This window comes from Columba livia, chromosome 19 (genome assembly GCF_036013475.1).
Source record: "Columba livia isolate bColLiv1 breed racing homer chromosome 19, bColLiv1.pat.W.v2, whole genome shotgun sequence".
NCBI classification, from domain to species: Eukaryota; Metazoa; Chordata; class Aves; order Columbiformes; family Columbidae; genus Columba; species Columba livia.
This window is the reverse complement of record NC_088620.1, coordinates 9,448,322-9,467,044: the sequence shown is the minus strand read 5'-3', so window position 1 is coordinate 9,467,044 and position 18,723 is coordinate 9,448,322. Positions and strand designations below refer to the sequence as shown.

General features: G+C 50.0%; 1 protein-coding gene across 9 annotated transcripts in view; it reads left to right on the top strand.

Moving 5' to 3' along the window:
- NSMF (NMDA receptor synaptonuclear signaling and neuronal migration factor) overlaps positions 1 to 17,763 on the top strand; it is a 47,263-nt gene extending 29,500 nt beyond the window's left edge. For 6 of the 9 annotated variants that reach the window (XM_065036048.1, XM_065036049.1, XM_065036047.1 and 3 more), the window contains 9 exons: positions 1,328 to 1,417; positions 3,054 to 3,175; positions 3,915 to 3,998; positions 5,007 to 5,040; positions 5,549 to 5,619; positions 6,701 to 6,780; positions 8,011 to 8,113; positions 8,489 to 8,564; positions 10,228 to 17,763. In XM_065036048.1, coding sequence (XP_064892120.1) covers positions 1,328 to 1,417; positions 3,054 to 3,175; positions 3,915 to 3,998; positions 5,007 to 5,040; positions 5,549 to 5,619; positions 6,701 to 6,780; positions 8,011 to 8,113; positions 8,489 to 8,564; positions 10,228 to 10,325 — 758 coding nt within the window. In that variant the 3' untranslated portion in view covers positions 10,326 to 17,763. The remainder of the gene's footprint in view (positions 1 to 1,327; positions 1,418 to 3,053; positions 3,176 to 3,914; positions 3,999 to 5,006; positions 5,041 to 5,548; positions 5,620 to 6,700; positions 6,781 to 8,010; positions 8,114 to 8,488; positions 8,565 to 10,227) is intronic. The other 3 variants (XM_065036052.1, XM_065036051.1, XM_065036054.1) reach the window with 1 other exon arrangement.
- The last annotated feature ends 960 nt before the right edge of the window (positions 17,764 to 18,723 follow it).

Sequence of the window (18,723 nt, the reverse complement as noted above, 5' to 3'; positions counted from 1 at the left end):
GCTCCCTTATCTCTGTGAAGCAGGCTGGGAATGGAGTAACCGGCTCTCGAGAGCGGAGGATTCCTCCAGAAGAGGAAACAGCTTGTTCTTCCCACCCCGCAGTCAGGCATCGTGTACAGACTGCCCACAGCAAAGCTTTCTTGAGTTGAATTCGCATTCTTTCCTTTCTCATACGCTGTGGGAGGTGAACAGCGAACAGCATTGCATTAACATGTCCATATTGGCATCTGAGTTAGCGCCGCCTGATGCAAACAGGGCTCACGTCCCCCTAGAGCTGTCTGGAAGTTCAGGCATGCCTCTCTGCCTTGGTAACTCTCGGGTCATGTTTTCAAAGCTTTCTTCGTGTGCACAGTAGCTAAATGCCTGGTTTGAAATGAAAGCTGAGGATGGAGATCACCTGAAGAACCCCGTGTGGTTTGTCGTGCTCGACACCTGCATTGGACACTCTGCAGCAGAGGACAGGTTGCTTCTCAGCTCTTATAAATGCAGATCTGCAGCGAATTCCTGTGCCGCTGACGTGAGATGCTGTTACTAGATATGCTGCAGCAAATCGCTCTGTCTGCCACCAGAAATAGGTATTAGTGGCTGTAAGTGGCTGTTAATTGAGGCGTAATGGCTCTCACGTGGGCTTGCCAAGGCAGACGCCGTGGTTGGCGGTTCCCGGGAATTTGCCTGCGGTGCAGCCGGCTGGGCCAGGCTCCCTGGATTGCGCTTGGAAATGCCAGTACAAACAATATAACGCACACTGGAAAATAAGAGAAGAAAAACTGTAGGGGCGTGCTCACAAAAGTGCAGGCAGGCAAAACTGAAGGATCTCGTCTTTCACAACAAAATTTAGAGAACCTGAGCTTTCCAGAGGCCTCTCTGTTTGTCCGGTTCTCACTGGGATGTCACTAGAACATGAAAGGAGAAGTGACTGGAGCACTGCTGCCTTCTTCTGGGCATGCATGTGTCATTAGTTGTTTGAGCACGTTTCCCTGTGAGGCCTTGGAGTCAGAGCATTTACACTGGGACACTGGAATACCCTTGATTAAATTGAGTTTTGAGCAGTGTATGTTTAAGGAGACACCATCCAGCGTCCTCCAGTTTCTGTGTTACATACCCCATAATGGTCCTGCTCAGAAAGCGGGCACTTTGTCTTCTGCTGTGTAGAAGATAGACCCTTGTTTGCTGTGTGGAAAGGACTCGCGTTTGGCAAGTGGAAGAACAAGCACAGGGGAGTCCGTGATGTGTGGCTTTGGTGGCAATCTACTGGATGTTTTGTTTTGCTGGCAGCAACAGAGGTGGCTTTGGAGTCTGTTAATGTCGTGCTTTGGTTTTATCCTAGCATTTGCTGAACGGCGTGAGAGGAGCTTCAGCAGGTCCTGGAGTGACCCGACTCCCATCAAAGCTGATTCCTTCCATGACTCTCGAGAAAGTGAGTTCTGAGTCCTTTGAGCTTCCTCCTGTGGCCAAACCCTCCAGCTGAGGTCTTGACTGGAGTCCCACTGGAGTAACTGCTCTGTGCCCTTCTGTCCTATCTGTCATCCTTTTAGTTTCGTGAGATCTGAGCAAATAACACTTCAGGTATATGCACCTCTTCATCTGTGTGTACCTATATTTATTTGTGCGGCACAACACATCTAACCTCATGTTATTGTGCGGTTTCCAGTGGTACAGCTCTCTCACAGCCCTCTGTTCCCATCACCCTGATTCGCTTGGGACCAAACAACCGACCTGGAAGCACATCAGTCCAAGGCGACGTTCACCATAGTGGGGCTGGCCTGCCTGGCTTCCCATGCAAGAGCCCCTTCCGAGCTTCTTCCTAGGTTAGAATAGCTCGAGAGCACAGCTGCAGCGCTCCGTCAGATGGAGCTTTGGTTTCCTGGCCACGCTGGCTGCACAGATGATAGCTTGGGGCAACCTGATCTTCATTTGGGCTGCCAGGAATTCCTCTGGGAATCCCCAGTAATGCTGTGATGTTCTGCTTGTGGGGACCGAGATGCTGTTGTGTTAATTTACAGGAGGAAATGCCAGCATCTTCTCACCGTCTTTTTGTAAAGAGAATGGCTGTTTTACCCAGATTTTATTGAAATCCTGTAGGCAAGGGACTTGGTGGATATGAGTTTGCCCATGTTGAAATGGGTTGTATGGTAAATGAATTTCAGTAGTGAAATGAACTGACCTGTCAGGTAAGCAGAAGATCCAGCCCTCCTAACTGTAGAAGACACTGTACCAGGTTGCAGAGGGAGATGTATGAAAGGCCAGGTGCAAAACATGACCCGATTGTTCCTTTGCAGTCTGATTCCTCCCTCTCCCTCAGCTAACTCAGAGGCGAATGGAAAAGACGTGGTTCAGACAGGCTCCAGGCACCCAGTGACACTCGGACATCCCAAAAGACTTAATAGAGGCATCTGGGTTCTCTTTCCTCAGTCCCTGGCTTCAAGGAAGCATCTCTATTTTTAACCTTTAACGGTCAATTATATTCCTTCCAGATGTTTTTTTCCCCAGGAGGCATTGAAGGCTGACAGGTAAGGTCAATTCAATGGAGAGCAAATCCAAGTACACTGTTGCAATACTGCTGTGTTTGCTGCGGCTGTCCTCACGCTCTGGGACTTCTCTGCCAGGATCCATTTGACCCACAAGGCAGAGATTCTTTATAACCACTCAGAAGACATAGTCAGAGTAGTAACTATGACAAGGAGACCAGCTTTGAAGTCTTTGGACTTGCTCATCAGCATGTTAAAGTGTAGAGTCTGTCTGCGTTCTGTCTCCTCCATTTCTGAAATGACAGGGTGACTGCTGTGAGTTCTCATTCAAAAGCTAAACTTGGTGACTGTGAGAGTGATGAAATGTTGTGTGAAACATGGTATCGGGCTCCATGTGTGCACTCTTCATTCGTTAAGTGTTCGTTTAGAGATGCCAGCCCCAAAGTGTGGTGTCTGTCGCTCTGTGGAGGAAAGGAGGGCACAAGTCTCATGGCTTGTGGCACATTTCACGAGGTAGCTGCCAGGCAGGATTGAGTCAGGAAGACAAATTGTTCCACCCTTGTAATGCACCCTGTGTTCTGGCAGGCCATGACCTTCAGGATTCCTGCGGCACTTTGGATGGTGACTTCGACTTGAACTGGGAAGCAGAAAAGGAGCTTGAAGCCATGGCATGTGATGGAGATGACTTTATTCCACCAAAAATAATGGTGAGGGTTTCTGACTCAGCTGTTTTCTCCTCATTGCTGCTGAGTTTAGGTTCTCCATGGGAAGAGGCAAGTCTTTGTAAAGTATGTGAGGGTCACTCAGGGGTCAGCCACGACCTGACGTGGTTTTCAGCATCTGTTATCACTGGGGATAATGTGTTGAAAGAAAACTGGAAGTGGAAGGAACTGTAGTCCAGCTCCCACTCAGAGCATGACCATCACCAACACTGAACTGAGTTAGTCTGAGCCTTGACAACCCTGACAATGGAGACCTGAGTCCCCAGTCCCACCAGTTCCTCCTATTGCTACTTGCCTGCTTTGCTTTGGAGCCATATGTCATCCTTAGACATCCTTTCTGCACTGTTACAATTCCTTGATGCTGGGCTCCCCACTTGCTCCCCCTGCACTGCTCTGTGGGTTTGGCAGACGGGGCTGGGTTCTGACACATCCCTTCCTTGGCCACGTGCACAAGTACTCAGCCAAAATTTGGTCTTGAGCTTCCAGCTTGTTGTCAGGCAGTGCTGGGTTTGAGTGGGTCCTGCTGAGACATCGGAAGAGCCAAGGACGTGCAGACAGATGGGGAGGACCTGCCACAGGGATGTAGAGAGGCTGGCTTAGCTGCTAGTTTGGGTAACACCTGAGAGCAACTGAACAGGCACTGTTAACATGGCCTTTGTGCTTCTGCTCAGACTCTTCTGGCTTCTCCTCATCCTCTTGCCCTTCTCTTTTTTCCTTCTTCCAGCTCATTTCTTCCAAGGTGCCCAAAGCAGAGTATGTCCCGACAATTATCCGCAGGGACGATCCCTCTATCATTCCCATTCTCTACGTAAGTAAATCACTTCTGTGTCTGGATGTGTGGGAGCAGGCTTCATACAGAGAATTTTATTTTGTTTTTTGTCCCTAGTTTTCTCCTTAATTCCTGTTAGGGTGATTCTGAAATATTAACGTGATTTGGAAGAGGTGTCAGGAAAGGGCTGGGGATGTGCTGAACCCAGATTTGGGGCCTTACAGGGCTCAGGTCTGGGTGGAAGAGTAAGGTGGAGTGAAAATGGCACATGTGGGCTGCCAGATGGCGCGTGCACAGCCGGGCAGATGAACCAGGGAAGGATTGTGTGTTGCCAGGCTTAGAGCTCCTCCTTGTGCTCATCCTTATGCAGAAGGAGCAGGACCTCAGAGCTCTATGTACAGCAGCGCATCCCTGTCATTAATTCAACTTTGATTTTTCACTCGGAGACCTGCCTGAGCAGGTGTCTGAAACACCAGCAAGGAGTCACGGGTCTTTTGTTCCTCATCACTTTATATTCACTTGATTTGCAAGGGAAGGGTGGGACCGACAGCCCAGAAAACAGTCTCTGTGTGCTCTGGTGGTGCTGCCAGGGGCTTTGGCTTTGCTGCCTCTCTCTTTGGGAGCTGTATGGTTGTGCTGCAGATCTTGCCATGCCAGGGGCAGATGTGTCAGGAGTGTCACTGTTTGTAACCAGCTTGGACACCTGTGGAGCCAGAGACTGGCTACAAAACATGGGCCAAGAGGTGAATGTGCATCGCTGACTACATCTGATGGGCTTTGGCCTTGTCTGCAGGATTCATCTTCCAGCCTTTGGATGGACTTGGTCTTCATGGACCATTCAGTCTTCAGCTTCTTTGCTGAGACATGTTTTAGGGTGGAAATCACCCTAAGTGATGCAAGGGAAGCTATCAGGTGCTATAATTGTGCTCTTAGAGCATGGCTTTGCCTAGAAATGGGATTGTGTGCAATGGTAGAGACTGTAATAACGTCACAGAAGCTGGTGTAGTGACAGCAAACCTTGAAATGTCCTTCTGTCTTGCCTTCCAGGACCATGAACATGCCACCTTTGATGACATCCTAGGTACGTAAGTGTTATTTTTTTTTCTTAGGTCCTGCCCACAGCAAATATAAGTGATCAATATGTTAAAATCACTCCCCTGCGCCTCAGCCACCCCTCATAAAGGTGTTTCAACCACCTCAGTGACACCCGACAGTCAGTCAGCTGCTGTTGGATGTGCCACAATGATAAGACTACTCCTGTGGCCCATTTTCTGCGCCAAGCTCCCAGTTTATGAAAGGGAAGTTGAGGCACAGGGCAGCAAAGGTACCTGTTTGTTGTCCCCTTGCAGGGTCAGGACATCTAGGACTGGTACCACACTGTGGTCACCACAGAGCAGGGTCTGGAGCTGCCCTGTCCCTTCTCTGCCCTCTGACACGCATGAAGGCAAAGGGTTTGCTCAGCATCAGTGAGAATGTAGGTGCTGAGCATCTCTCTCAGCTCAGCCTCCTGCCTTCAGGACTAGTGTGAGAAGAAATAAGATTAATCTTTAACTTCCTCCATGGTTCATCTCCAACATGTTTTTTTGCAGAGGAAATAGAAAAGAAGCTTAACATTTATCGGAAAGGCTGCAAAATCTGGAAGATGCTGATATTTTGCCAGGTACGTGAATGTCCTTAAGTGCTTGGGTGATTTGTTACGAATTGGTCTTTTTCTACAGGGAAAATTACATAGAGGAACCAATACTCCCAAGTCAGCTTCTGTTAAAGTAGCCGCATGTGTGCGGCTTTCGCTTCTCGTTCCCCTGCACCGAGCAGCCTCGAGTTGCTGTGACAGCAGGAAATAAAATCTGATTTAGTGTCGCCAGCTCCGGGGCTGAGCTGCTTTCGAGGAAACCCAGGCAAAGCAGCATTAGCGCAGACCTCAAAAGGAGGATTTCAGAGAAAGGAACAAGCATTTGTTATAGTTTTAATCCAGGTTCAGTACAGCAGTGACGGCGGTGGGTGCTGTGGATCCAGCTCAGTGTACACAGGAGATGGGTCGGGGTGCGGTTGCCCAGCTGCGGGGAGAATGGATTTGGTCCCTGCTGGATCTGGGACTGGCCCGGTTTCCCTTCCCAAGTCTCTCGTTCCTCAGCGTGGTCAGCGTGAGACGTGCCCAGCAGCTGTGTGAGGAACATGAAATGAGAAGTCAGGAAGGTAACCTGATTTAACTCCCTCCCACGTGGCCAGGGCTGCAAAATTGCAGGGTTTGCAGCGCACTGACCTGGAGATGGCAACTCTTAATTTTCCTGATGATGTTCTCAAGCTTTTTATGCCTGTTACTGCCAGAGTCCAGTTCTTCTACAGCGATGTCTTGCCTGCTTATCCCCGCTTTGCTCAGCTTCTCGTCCACCTACAGCAGCAAGTCCCCTAACACCCCCAATTGGCAGGGACTTTCTTGGCTTCCCTATTACTCTCCTGCCACCCACAATGAAAATTTGTCTATTGTTGTGCCTTTTTAGAGCGAGATGGGCACACAGCACTAAAAAATGGATAATCCAACCCTCAGCACACTGCCCATATGTGAATATTTCCTGAGCAGGTACCTGCTATGGAGGTTGCAGGGATCGCACCAGCCTGGTGTGTCTGCTCTGCTCCCTTGTGGCACTTCTGGGTATGGCTGTGCAGGACAAGAGCCACAGCCACGGCTGGTTTCTTCAGTGTCTCAAAGGGGTTTCAGTCTGTCTGTCTCTCTCTTGCAGGGAGGTCCTGGTCACTTATATTTGTTAAAGAACAAAGTCGCCACTTTTGCCAAAGTGGAAAAGGAAGAAGATATGATCCTGTGAGTGGCTGTGTTACGTTCTGGGCTTGCATGGCATTTTTCTGCTCTGTTTGCTCAATGTTTATAGCACATGGCCTATCCGGAATGGTGACAGGAACTGGGGTGACTTGGTCAGGGGAAGAGCAGGATGAGGGGGGACCCAGGAGCAGCTTTCAGCTCCTTCAGAGCGAATTGCAGAGGTGACAGAGCTGAGATCATGCCCAGGGTGATGCAGCCCTGGGACACATCACAGAGGATTCATGCTTTTCTCTGCTGTTCCGTGTCTCTCTGGAATGGGAGCTATCAAAAGAAGGAGGAAAAAAGGAAGGTACTTCCTCTCCTAACAAAGGCTTTGCTGACCAGAAACCAGAACATGCACCTCGTGACCCTATTGCTCAGAAGCGGCTGAGAAAGCATTTCTAAGCAGGCGACTAGTGGCAGAAATCCAAACGGCCCCCACAGCTGTCTCTGGTAGTTGCCCTCCTGATTGCAGGGGGAAACGGAATTTGTCGCTGCGAAGCTCGAAGTCCAGCACGTCACTGAGGAGGGTTTTCACTAACGTGCCAGCCTGTCAGATGGGGCTGCTGAGCGAATTTTACTCCTTGCAGAAAGTTAAGCTTTGCCTGTGGTGCTGCCTTGGTAAACAGTGCTTCATTGTGGGCGTGAGGATGTACACCAACCTGTTCCTACACAACTTCTTGTTGGCATGAGAGCTGAGTATTAAAATCAACATCTGTTCAGCGCTCTCATGCTCTGGTGCAAACACTGTCAATAAAATTCTGCAGCACGTGTGTGCGTACATGCTTCTGAACACATTCCAGGCGTAGCTGGTCCCAAGTTGGTAATTCAGGGACCTTCAGAAAGCTGTGAACGCTCCTAGTTAGAAAGGGCAACTGTTGAGAGAATGGGAGAGGAAATTGGAGAGAACTGCTATAAGAAGAGTGTGCTTAGTAAAACTGTCAGTCTAAAAGCACTCTGGGTGGACTTTGCTCCATCCTCTTCACCTTGGAGCCTCCTTGGCTCAATGAGCCGCTCTTCCTTCCTTGGACCTGCTCCTCCAGCCCTTGCTCTGCCCCTGCTCCTCCTTGTGTAAGAGCCAAAGGCTCTTCCCGAGCAGCTTGTTCCTCAGGCTACAAGCCTCATGTCCCTCCTGAGCTGTGTGCACACACCCCCTTGTGATTCCTCATGCATATGAGGAGATAGATTATTATTTTTTTTAATTATGTACTCATTTTTTCCTGTTTCTACCAGCTTCTGGAAGAGGTTGAGCCGGCTGATGAGTAAAGTCAATCCTGAACCAAATATCATTCACATCATGGGCTGCTATGTTCTTGGAAACCCCAATGGGGAGAAGGTAAGAGCTTCCTGGGTCACCTCTTTGAGAACGTCCCCTGGGTGCCACCAGGCCCAGGGAGGCAACAGCCACACTCTGAAATCCAAACCTTCCTCTTCTGCTGTATGGGAAGCATCTGCCGTCCCGTCCCACCGCCCTGTGGGTTGTGCCTTCCCCAGAGGGCAGAGGGGGAATGTGAAGTGACATGCTGGCCAAGCGCTGAAACCTTTGAGGAGAACTGTCATTCAAAGCACTTTATTTATGTACTGACAGCTAGGTGTTTGAAAGGACTTGAGTGGAAGGTTTTGCAGAGGTAGGGAACAAGGATGGGCAGTTCTGGGTGCCCTGGAGTTCTTCTCCTTTCAGCTGCTAACTCTCAATATGTTTGTCTTTCAGCTATTTCAGAATCTGAAAAACTTAATGAATCCTTATAGGGTTGCCTTTGAGTCTCCACTTGAACTATCAGCTCAAGGTAATTAATTTTCTGTACAAAGATGCACGCTTTCCTAATCAGCCTGCCTCCTTCATTGAGCATCTTCCTCAAAAAGCAATTTTGAGCTCCCTTAAGCCCTGACCTTCATTTTGCTTGTAATCACCTTGTGTAGTTCAGTTGCTGAACCCGGTTTTCCCTGCAGTGCCTCCACGTTCACGGTTCATCTGTCCTGTTTGTGCCTGAAGCCGCAGAGCCCTCTCCCAGACAGGGACAAAGTAGCCTAAATAGCGGGCAGCTTTGCAGGCTGAGTTTAGGAGATTTATCATATTATTAGGGCATGTGAAGTGCATGGGAGATGTGCACATGGGAGCAAAACTTCTTCTGTAACTGAGTGTGCAGGGGTCACTTCCCCAGGACTCAAAGCACTGGTACCGGCTAAGTTGTCACCAACAAGCGACTGGGATGGAGCCTGTTTTAGCCATTCTATATCTTAGGCTGGTTTGGTTTGGATTTTTTACTGTGGCTATAGGATTTTTCCTGTTCTCTGGTCAATGTGAGCAGTCATGGGTACAGCTTCGTAAGTGACATATTCTGAATTTGCCGTTGTTATTTTATCTTTGCTGCCATCCTTGGTGCTTTGTTCTCCTGGAAGGTAAAAACATGCAGCATTAGGCTATAAGCACTGCAGGTATTTCTCACAGTTGGCATCAGCACTGGTGGGTTATTCTGAACTCCCACCTGCTCCCATAGCAGTGGATGGGAGTTGAGCACATTCGAGTTGCGCGTCCTACTGAGGTTTGGACCCAGCTTTACACAGCGCTTGCATACATCTTATAGCTCATACATGTGTGCTGGGAAGCGACTTGCAGGGAAGTTCCTGGGTTTATATGCAGCTTGGCAGGCAAGGCAGTGGGTTCTGCGTACAGGCATTTAAGCAGTTGATCTTGAGGAGGTTGGGCTGAAGAATACGCCTGGATTTATCCCCTTGATTAATCTGGGACGCGCTAAGAGTGTAACCTCTCTAATCCTTCGCAAAGTCATCTGAAACTAATCTTAAGCAGGCCTCCGAAGCGAAAATCCCGTCCTTGAGCCCTGTCTTGGAGCCCCAGGCTGTTTGCCCTTGTGTTTTCAAGTGCAGTCACAGCGTCCCGTGCGTGGCCTTTGGTCTGTGACCGCCCTGTGACACCCCCGCGTCCCATCAGAGGTGCCAGGAGTGCAGAGCTGGCGTTAGCGTGTCCTGCTGAGCTCGTCGCTGTGAGGAGAGGCGGCTCCACAGGACAGAGATGGCCTGTTAACGTTCATTTTTATCCTGAATTTTCAATATTAATTATGTCAAATGTTTCTCCCTAGTCGTTCCAATGGGTTAACTCTCTTCTGGAGTCCCTGTGCCTGTCTCACACGGGCTATGGGATCTGTTGGCTGATTCTCTGCAGCCAGTGCAGGGAGGTCAGAGTCTGGAGACAGACTTTGTGCTCAGCGCCCACCCCCACGGACTAACCCTGCCAGGGGATTACAAGGAGCCTTTCAGGGTTTGAGGAGATCTAAAACGATGTTTCCTGCTCTGGGCAGGTGCAGAACGTCGCGGTTCTCCCGGTGAAGCACACGGAGGGTTCTCCTCCGCCCCATGCCCATGTTTTGCTGCTGCGGCCTCGCGTCTCCCTGGTGCTGCGCAGTGTAACCCTCTGTTTCATTTTTCTCCTAGGTAAGCAAATGATCGAGACTTACTTTGACTTCCGCCTTTACCGCCTCTGGAAGACCCGCCAGCACTCTAAACTATTGGATTACGATGACATTTTATGAGCTGGAGAAGACTTTTGTGAGAGGAAGTTGATCACCGGTGTCCAAGAAGTCATGCTTATCGCAGAGAGACTCTTTTATTGGCACGGGGAGCCCTTCAGAGCCCTAAAGGAGGCAGCGGCGCTCAAGGAAGGGGAGAAGGAGCCCTTAGAATGTGTCGGGAGGAAAGTCTCCTGGGTCAAGAGAGACTGGAGGGCAAGGGTTTGGCACCGCGCTGGGCTCGGGTCAGAGCCGCGGGGCCTCAGGAGGAGCCGTGCGAGACGAGGACAGGACGGAGTTCCTTGCAGAACTGAGCTGTTTTGGGTCAGAATGGGCCAGATTTGATTCCGGGTCCTTTTAAAGACTTTCAAAGCTCAGGTTTTCTTACAAAAAACAAAATCAATTACCCATGCACTATAATGAAGAAGTGACCAGAGCAGAGGGGTTTGTACTGATGGGATCTTCTGTGCTGGGGATCTTGGAGAGCAAGGACTGCTACACCTACTCCTGCAAGCTTAGATCAAGATGATCCAGTTTCAATGTGAATATATAATGGAATATAGAATTGAAATCTAACTTTTTGTTTGTTTGTTTAATAGCAAATAAGTGCAATTTTATAGCGAGAGGGGTAAAATCCCTCCCAATATTAAATTAGTTAAAAATAACACACCAGTAACCAATAGATGAGGTATTTTTGGTCTGCTTGAAAATATATTCAAAATGGTAATATATCTTCTGTAGACATATTTAATCACCAGCAAACGTGGTTTTAACGTAACTTAGCAGACCCTGCATGTCTGCTGCATTGATTAATCCGGTTTGGTTCATTACTTTCAGACTAGCTGTGTGCACTAATTGTATGTGCTCTCACGAATGTGTATTTCTCCTCCAATTAGACACAACTTGATTACTTTCTATTTTGCTGCTCGCAAAACTACGGGACTTTAGTTTTGCAGAAATACTTTAGGTTAGAAATACGGCGCCTGGCCGAGCAACCTCTGCCGGGTTCGCTACGGTATGAAAACGAATTAGCAGTTAATAGCCATGGTAATTACTCGTTCATGCCCGCGTTTGGCTGTGTGATGGGTTGAGTTCTGCGCCCGGCCTGTGCGGCGATGCGACCGGCGGAACCCCCGAGGGGACCGTCCCTGCGGCATTGGGAATAAAGCTCCGGAGGATGCGGTGCGGGGTTGTAGCACGAGTTTGACTCTTCCCCATGTTCACTTGGTTGTTATTTGTGTATAAACCACCTCTTTTCCGACGCTAAAAAGACCCTTTTATTGGTCTGAGCTGCTCGCGTCCCTTCCCGCATAGGACAGAGTAAACCCAAAGCTTTGTCAGAGCGGTTTGAGAACCCACGTTTGTACTTGATATTTGACGGGTTTTTTGGGGAATATATTTACTTTTTGTTTCTTTAGGTTGCTTTTTGTTTGGGGAAGGGTTCATTTAACCTTCTACTCTCCTGTTCAGAGGACAAATACTACTTAGAGTCTGTACAGGTCACTCTGGCCATTCTGGGTGGTGATGCACGTTATTTCTAAGTAAAACGTAACTGCAGAATAACTGGGAAGGATGAGCTTGTTTTCCTAATTTCCTGGTATCTAAAATTAGTTGATAGTGAAGGAAAATATATGTACAAATCTCTTAAATACTTACAAAAAGAACTCATCGTTCTGATCTGTAGTGTTCCTTCCCCCGTGACATATCCGTGGTTGTGATTTTGGGGAGCAGAGTGGCTAGAACTGCTGAACCCTGTACATTTATAGCAGTTTTTATAGCAAAACTTGTGAAGAAACGATGTACATAGAGTAAGTGAGGAGAGGAATAGGTGGAGGGAGATGGTTTAAAGGTACCCAAAGCAACGTATTGAAGCAAACAGGCGCGGGCTGCGGTCGGGAGCTGTTCGGAAGCCACTGGCCCGACCTGGGGGGTTTGGTGGCCGCGTCTCGTCCCTGGCCGGACTCTGACCCTCTTGACTTGGTCACACGTTCCAGGCTTGTGGTGAAGAGGGTAACGGGCACCAGGCTGTAGCTTTGGGAAGAAAACGCCCGATATAAAACACAAAACAAAATTTATGCCGGTTCTGTTATTTAGCTGCGCCGGTGGGGCTGCGGGTGCGAGAGAACACGAAGCGATGGGGAGAAGGAAATGTGGCGGCAGGATGGACATGCTGACACAAAACTCCCCCTTTTTGACCCTTTCACCTCCCGTGGTTGTGCTCCACGGGAGACAAACTGTTCTTCCCCTCTCTTTTCTAAAGTGAAATCCCCATTTGGTGAACTTGGTAGCATGAATGTAGCATTGTGGATCTATTGAAAGTCCCATTGAGCTCCGAAAGGGACCGTTTATGTCTCCACTGCGGTGGTTTCTCTGTAGAACTATTGTATATCTATTCTCATTGACCACGTGTAGAACTAGGGGTGCCATGTAGAAAGGTAGATTGTACAGTTGCGTAACTCCTGTAGGAAGATGTATGTTTGAATGAACTTTACGGGCTGTTTAACTGGTGCGGTTGACTGTAGTATAATGACAAACAATGAACGCATTTCTCTCTTTTCCAAAGATCTATATTCCTCATAGTTTGTGATGTTTATGACATGAGCGTATTATTTCCTTTGTAGCATTCATTTGACTAAAGAGATGAAATATTCTCAAAGCTGTGACTGGGAAGACAATGGTGTTTCGATGTTTGTTGTGCAAATAGTGTCGTTGAAGTGAACCATTTCTGAGAGAGCAAGACAAATTCCTTCCCCTTTTTGATGGGTTGAATTTTTCGAGTGGCTGCTGGGAAAGGATCAGCAAAGGACAGGATGATAATAAATTGTAATTATTTAAACTTTAGAGTTAAAAATAGAGCGTGTAAGACCCTCTCTTGGGCTGCCTGCTCTGTTGGAGGACCCGCGGCCCCATCGCGCCATCACGCTCAGCCGCAGCGTGGGGAACGGCGGCCGCGGCTCCTCTGTGCTCTGGGTTTGCTTTTAGCAAGGGCAGGAGAAACGAGGACACCCGGTGAACCCTGGAGAGCGGCAGGTTAAACCGGGATGGTTAAACTGGGCGCCACCCATGGCCGTTCACCCCAACCGCGGGTGGGTTCTGCGGCTCGTGCCGTGCGGCAGCGCTGGATGGGACCCCAAGCCCTTCCCTGCCCCGATGGGCGGCAGCGGCGTCTGCTGGTTGTGTTGTGGGCTGGGGTTGTACCCTGAGAGAGGAGAAGGGTGGGCAGCGAGTGCCCCGTCTGCTGCCCCGAGCAGCCCCGGCCGTGTCCTCTGCAGAGAACATTCACTCGGCTGTGAGAGGTGTCGTCTTCTTGGATGTAGCGCTTGTCTTGTACGGGGTTTTCCGGAGAGGCTTTTCTCTTTGCCTCTTGTTCAGTTGGGAAGAAAACTGGGGGAAAAAGAAAACTCAAGTTACCTGAGGGATGTAGAAATAGGTGGAAAATTGCGATAAAGCTTTTTGCAGCCTGTCCTCAAGCTGAAGCCACCAACTGCAGCCACCAACTTCCCTTTGCAGCCGGGAAACGGAGTTAGCAGATAATCCCTTCCTGCCTTAAAAACCAAAACAGCCCCCCCAAAAAACCACAACAACAAAAACCCAACAAACGCAAAAATTGAGAAATCCTTGAAATCCTTGCATCTCCAGCAAAACATGTGTGTGCAGAAGGCAGCAGCCAGCGCTTTGCCCTGTGTGAGGACTTGCACCCCCAGATTCTGCCTCCAGCGCCCACGGGGGCTCTGCCTCTGCCAGGGGACTCTGGAAATGAATTTGTTCTTCCTTTCTCAGCCTGGACATGTTGCCCGGAGCTCAGCACAGGTTTCCTGCACCAGGGGCCTCTGGAGTTCACGTGTTCCCATCGTCCCTTCACACGCAGATGTTCCTGTGGTGGGGGGAGATGCTCCCCCTTGGTTGCCTGCACTTCCTTTGCCACGTGCGGCGAAGCGTGAGGTGTCACCGTGTGGTCCGGGCGGTGCTGGCGTCCCCGGCTCCTGGCACGCAGCCACGGCACAAATAGCTGCTGCCGTTTGGGACGTGACTGCGCCGGTGACCTGTGGCTGGGAGTTCCTGTTCCCAAGGCTGAGCTGGCACAGAGGCGGCAAACGCTGCTTTGTCACCTTTGGGCAACACAAGTGGGGTTAGTTGAAAGAATGGAAAATGCTGATTTTTAAATAGCCAGCCCAGCGGGATCTGGAAATGGGAGCGTGTCCTTAATCCTGGCCCAGACGGGGAGGAACGACAGGCTTGCTCTGCTCTCTTGGTGTAAACATTCAGCCCATCAAAACCCAGTTTAAGAGTCACGCTTACATGTTATTCATGATATATCATCCAGGATAAAGTATGTTACCCTTATGAATAAAAAAACCCTCCAGGGCCCTTGGCACGCGTCGCCGGGACATCAGAGGATGTGCTGGGTTGTGTCATCCTTCCTGGAGCCATTGGACCAGGACACAGATTTGCAGGGACCCGTGAAGCTGAGTTGCTGTGGACTCCGAGTTTTGCAGTGACGTTCCCTGCAGCCGAGGATGCAGACAGCCCTTCCTGCAGGACGCCACGCAGCGATCCCCCAAGGGACAGCGAGCGGCAGCATCATTTTCCACGCCATCTGTAAAAAGCTGTTTGTGATGCTGTTTCTTGTCCCGCTGACCGCAGGGCAGCCGTGGCTTTCTGTGTCTCCGTGGGAGCGTTTGTGAATTCTCCGTTGTGGAAACACAAGCCAAAGTCAACTGGAAACTGTTACAGTCTGGCTGACAAGTCAGCTCGTTAGTAATATTGTATACTCCAGCTAAGCGAGGAAATGGGTGGCTTAATGACCATGAACCTGGCTGCAATCATCGTTACTCCCAGGTAACCCTGCTGTGTAATCATCTCTGTTAATAGTAAGATACCAGAGGTCCCTGTCTCTGCCGAAAACGCCAGTGTACAACCTCTTGCCAAGGTTGTGTATGACCTGTTGAAGAGTGACAGGAGCCAGTGGCGGCTTTGATTCCAAAATAAACTCAGCCGAACGTCCTGCCAATCAGTGTGAAAACCTTCAAGACCACAAGGAATCAACATTATGGACGTTAAATGCAAGGAATCCATCTGAAGAGACGCTAATTTGCTCTTTTTCCTATGTTTAGTAAATTTTGAAGAATTAATACCACCTAATGATTTTTCACATTATTGTCTTGTTTTCAGAGCATCCTTAAGACTGTCATACGTAAGGACAGGTAAGACCCATCCGGGCTTGTCTGATGTTGGGGAGGCAGGCCCAGTTAGTTCATGGGGCACTGCAGTCTGTCTTCCTTTTCTCAGTGTCCGGACAAACTGGTGATTAATCACAGCAGTAATGGCCCTGGGAACCTTCAGCTAGAGGAGCCTCTTCAGCTGAGCAAAGCCGGGGTGTTTGCAGGGCCCCTCAGGCAGCCGCTCGGGGGCGACCCTCCCGGGATCCACCAGCACCCACAGCGATAACCCTGCTCTGGGCTTCCTGTGGGTTTCAGTGGTGTTTTCCTCCTGTGGTTGTGCTGTGGAAGTGTTGAGTTGTAATTGGGGAATCCGGAATATTGTGTCCAGTTGTGGCCCCTCAGTTCCAGCAGGACAGGGAACTGCTGGAGAGAGTCCAGCGCAGCCACCAAGATGCTGAAGGGAGTGGAGCATCTCCCGTGTGAGGAAAGGCTGAAGGAGCTGGGGCTCTGGAGCTGGACAAGAGGAGACTGAGGGGGGACTCATTCCTGGGGATCAATATGGAAAGGGGGAGTGTCAGGAGGATGGAGCCAGGCTCTTCTGGTGACAACCAGTGACAGGACAAGGGGCAATGGGTACAAACTGGAACACAGGAGGTTTCGCTTAAATATGAGAAGCAACTTCTTCCTGGTGAGGGTGGCAGAGCCTGGCCCAGGCTGCCCAGGGGGTTGTGGAGTCTCCTTCTGTGCAGACATTCCAACCCGCCTGGACACCTTCCTGTGTAACCTCATCTGGGTGTTCCTGCTCCATGGGGGGATTGCACTGCATGAGCTTTCCAGGGCCCTTCAACCCCTGACATTCTGGGATTCTGTGAATGAGACCGAAGTGCTGTGGTGCTGAGGAGGCTGTGGCCACCAGCCAGGAGCTGGTCATGGCCACGGTCACCCCGGCCTTTGGCTCAGGACCAGCACAGATACATGTTGGTGGTTTTTCAAAAAGCTTCAGTAGGAAGTGTGGGGTTGTTAGATTGTTTTTGTGGGCTTGTTAGATTACTTTTTTTTTTTAGTGCTAAAACTCATTTGTAGCAATTCAGTCGCCACTACAGGGTCCTGTTAGCTGGAGCAGAGCTGGGAATTCAAGGACGGGTATCTTTGCCCTTACATTTGATATACCCTAAAATCACCACAGATAAGCATAGCCAAGCAAGGCCCTTTGAGTACGGATCCTGCTCCCTGCATTTGCTGTGCCCCCTGTGCTAATGAGATGCTATTTTGCTGGGTGTTAAACGCGAGCGACTGAAGAAACTGAGTCGGTTTGTTGTTCCCCATCCTGGGAGCCCAGGCTGGAGTCGTACCCGAATGAGCAGGATGGGGCTGTAGTTTTTCCGCTGTGTGTTTCCTGTTGTTCTTTAACACTGTTCCTGGAACTGGGTGACTTCATTTGTGATATCAAGCAACGGGCGCAGCACAAACCAAGGTCTCGCAGGGCTGGGAGTCCGTCTGCTTTTAGGATCTTGACTGTGTCCCCTCAGAGTTCAGGCACCAGTTGTCATTTCCAGCTCCTCTGCGGGCCGTCCCTTTGCTGCTGCAGAGCCGCCAGCCAGGGGACAGCAGCGATTTTCTGTGTGTGTAACAAGTGGAAAAGGCAGCAGCGCAAGCTTTGAAAAAGGATCTGGTAATGTGGGGAAGGATAGGTTATATCTGGTAATGCTCCCGAACTCTCAGATATCTGAGTAAGTGACTTTTATCCAGGTGAAAAAAAGAAGCTTAGTTGTCGAAATAATAGGGAGAAAAACCCCCAGACCACCCAAGTGTGAGTAGTTCTTGACCATCTGGCAAGCCGTGTGGAGATAAAGGTCTCGCTGGTCTGATGCTGCCTCAGATGGAGCTGGCACATCCTGCTCCTTCCAGAGCCAGGCTCAGGTGCAGGGTGACGTTGCTGCGTCCATCCCCAGAACATACGCGTGAGGAGCTGGAAACGGCCCCAAGAGTGGCCCTGGGTTAGAGCTCAACCTGAGACACGCTGCTCGGGGCCAACACTCTCTAACAGCGAGTTTTGAAAACAAAGATTGTAAGATCCAAGGGCTCGGTGGCCCTGGACCAGCAGGTTGGCCCCTTGGGAGCAGTCCCTGGTTTCTGAGGTGTTTTCTGGCTGGGGCAAACCAGCTATGGCACTGGAGACATCTGCCATCTCGTTTCTCTGAGACTATCTGCTGCTTTGTGTATAATAACCAGGTTTCAAATAACATGAATGTTTCTAGGTTTTAAGATGTGATTTAATAAAAAGAGCTGTTTCTGGGAAAGCAGGTTTTCTCTCGCTTGGGTTTGTTGTTCTCTGGCTGAGTTTCCACACCCGGAGATGCCCCGTGGCAGACGCTTTGCTGTGCTGGCGGGTGCGGGCACACAGGCACTGGGCATCTCCGAACGGCAGCAGCGAGGGGGGCGCTGGGCCTGCAGAGCTCCAGCGCTGCAAGAGGCACAGGGATGGTTAAAAGGAGAGGAAGGTAAGAACTCCTGATGCTTTAAACAAGGGAGCATCTGAGAGGCACAAGCCCAGCGCCGGGGATGGCGCAGTGACTCACAGTTCCAGCTGCACCTGTGGCTCAGTGCGTATGGACTGGACTGATAAGGAGTTTGCAGAACGTTAACATTGTGCTTTTTCCTGGGAGGAAGAACAACCTCTGAGCACCTTCCGAGACTCCCTGGAGAAATTCAAGGGAGGCTAAAGGCCTGATAATCCCTCTGGGGCAAACAGACCAGCTCCAAAATAACGCCCAACCCCAGGAGGGCAGAAGCATCGCATTCTGATAAACTTTCCTTGTTAAAAGTCTGTTTGGCTTAATTGCCAAAGCAAGCAGGTCTGGCTTGAACTCTCAGCTGCAATTTTCCCCTTTATCTCCAATGCTGAGAGTCACTTGCATGTTCACCTTCCATTAAATGTGGTCTCTGCAGCCCCTCTGAGCAAGGCAGAGAGAAACAGGCTGGACAGCTGTGTCACTAAAGGCATTTTTCTTGGGCGCTGGGATCTGTCAGCCTTCATTTCCACATCCTGCCCGTTGGGAGACATTCCTCTCCATGTGCCACCACCACGGCGGGGTGGGACGTGCCATACCCACCTCAGCACTGTGACAGATGGCAGAAATCACTGTTAATCCCTCAGCAGCAGCTGTGCAGCCAGCTTCTGCACACAGACCTGGCCAGGGCGCTCCCGGGGCCTCCGAGCATCACTGGTACCTGCTGCCCAGAAAGGTGGTTTCCATCCT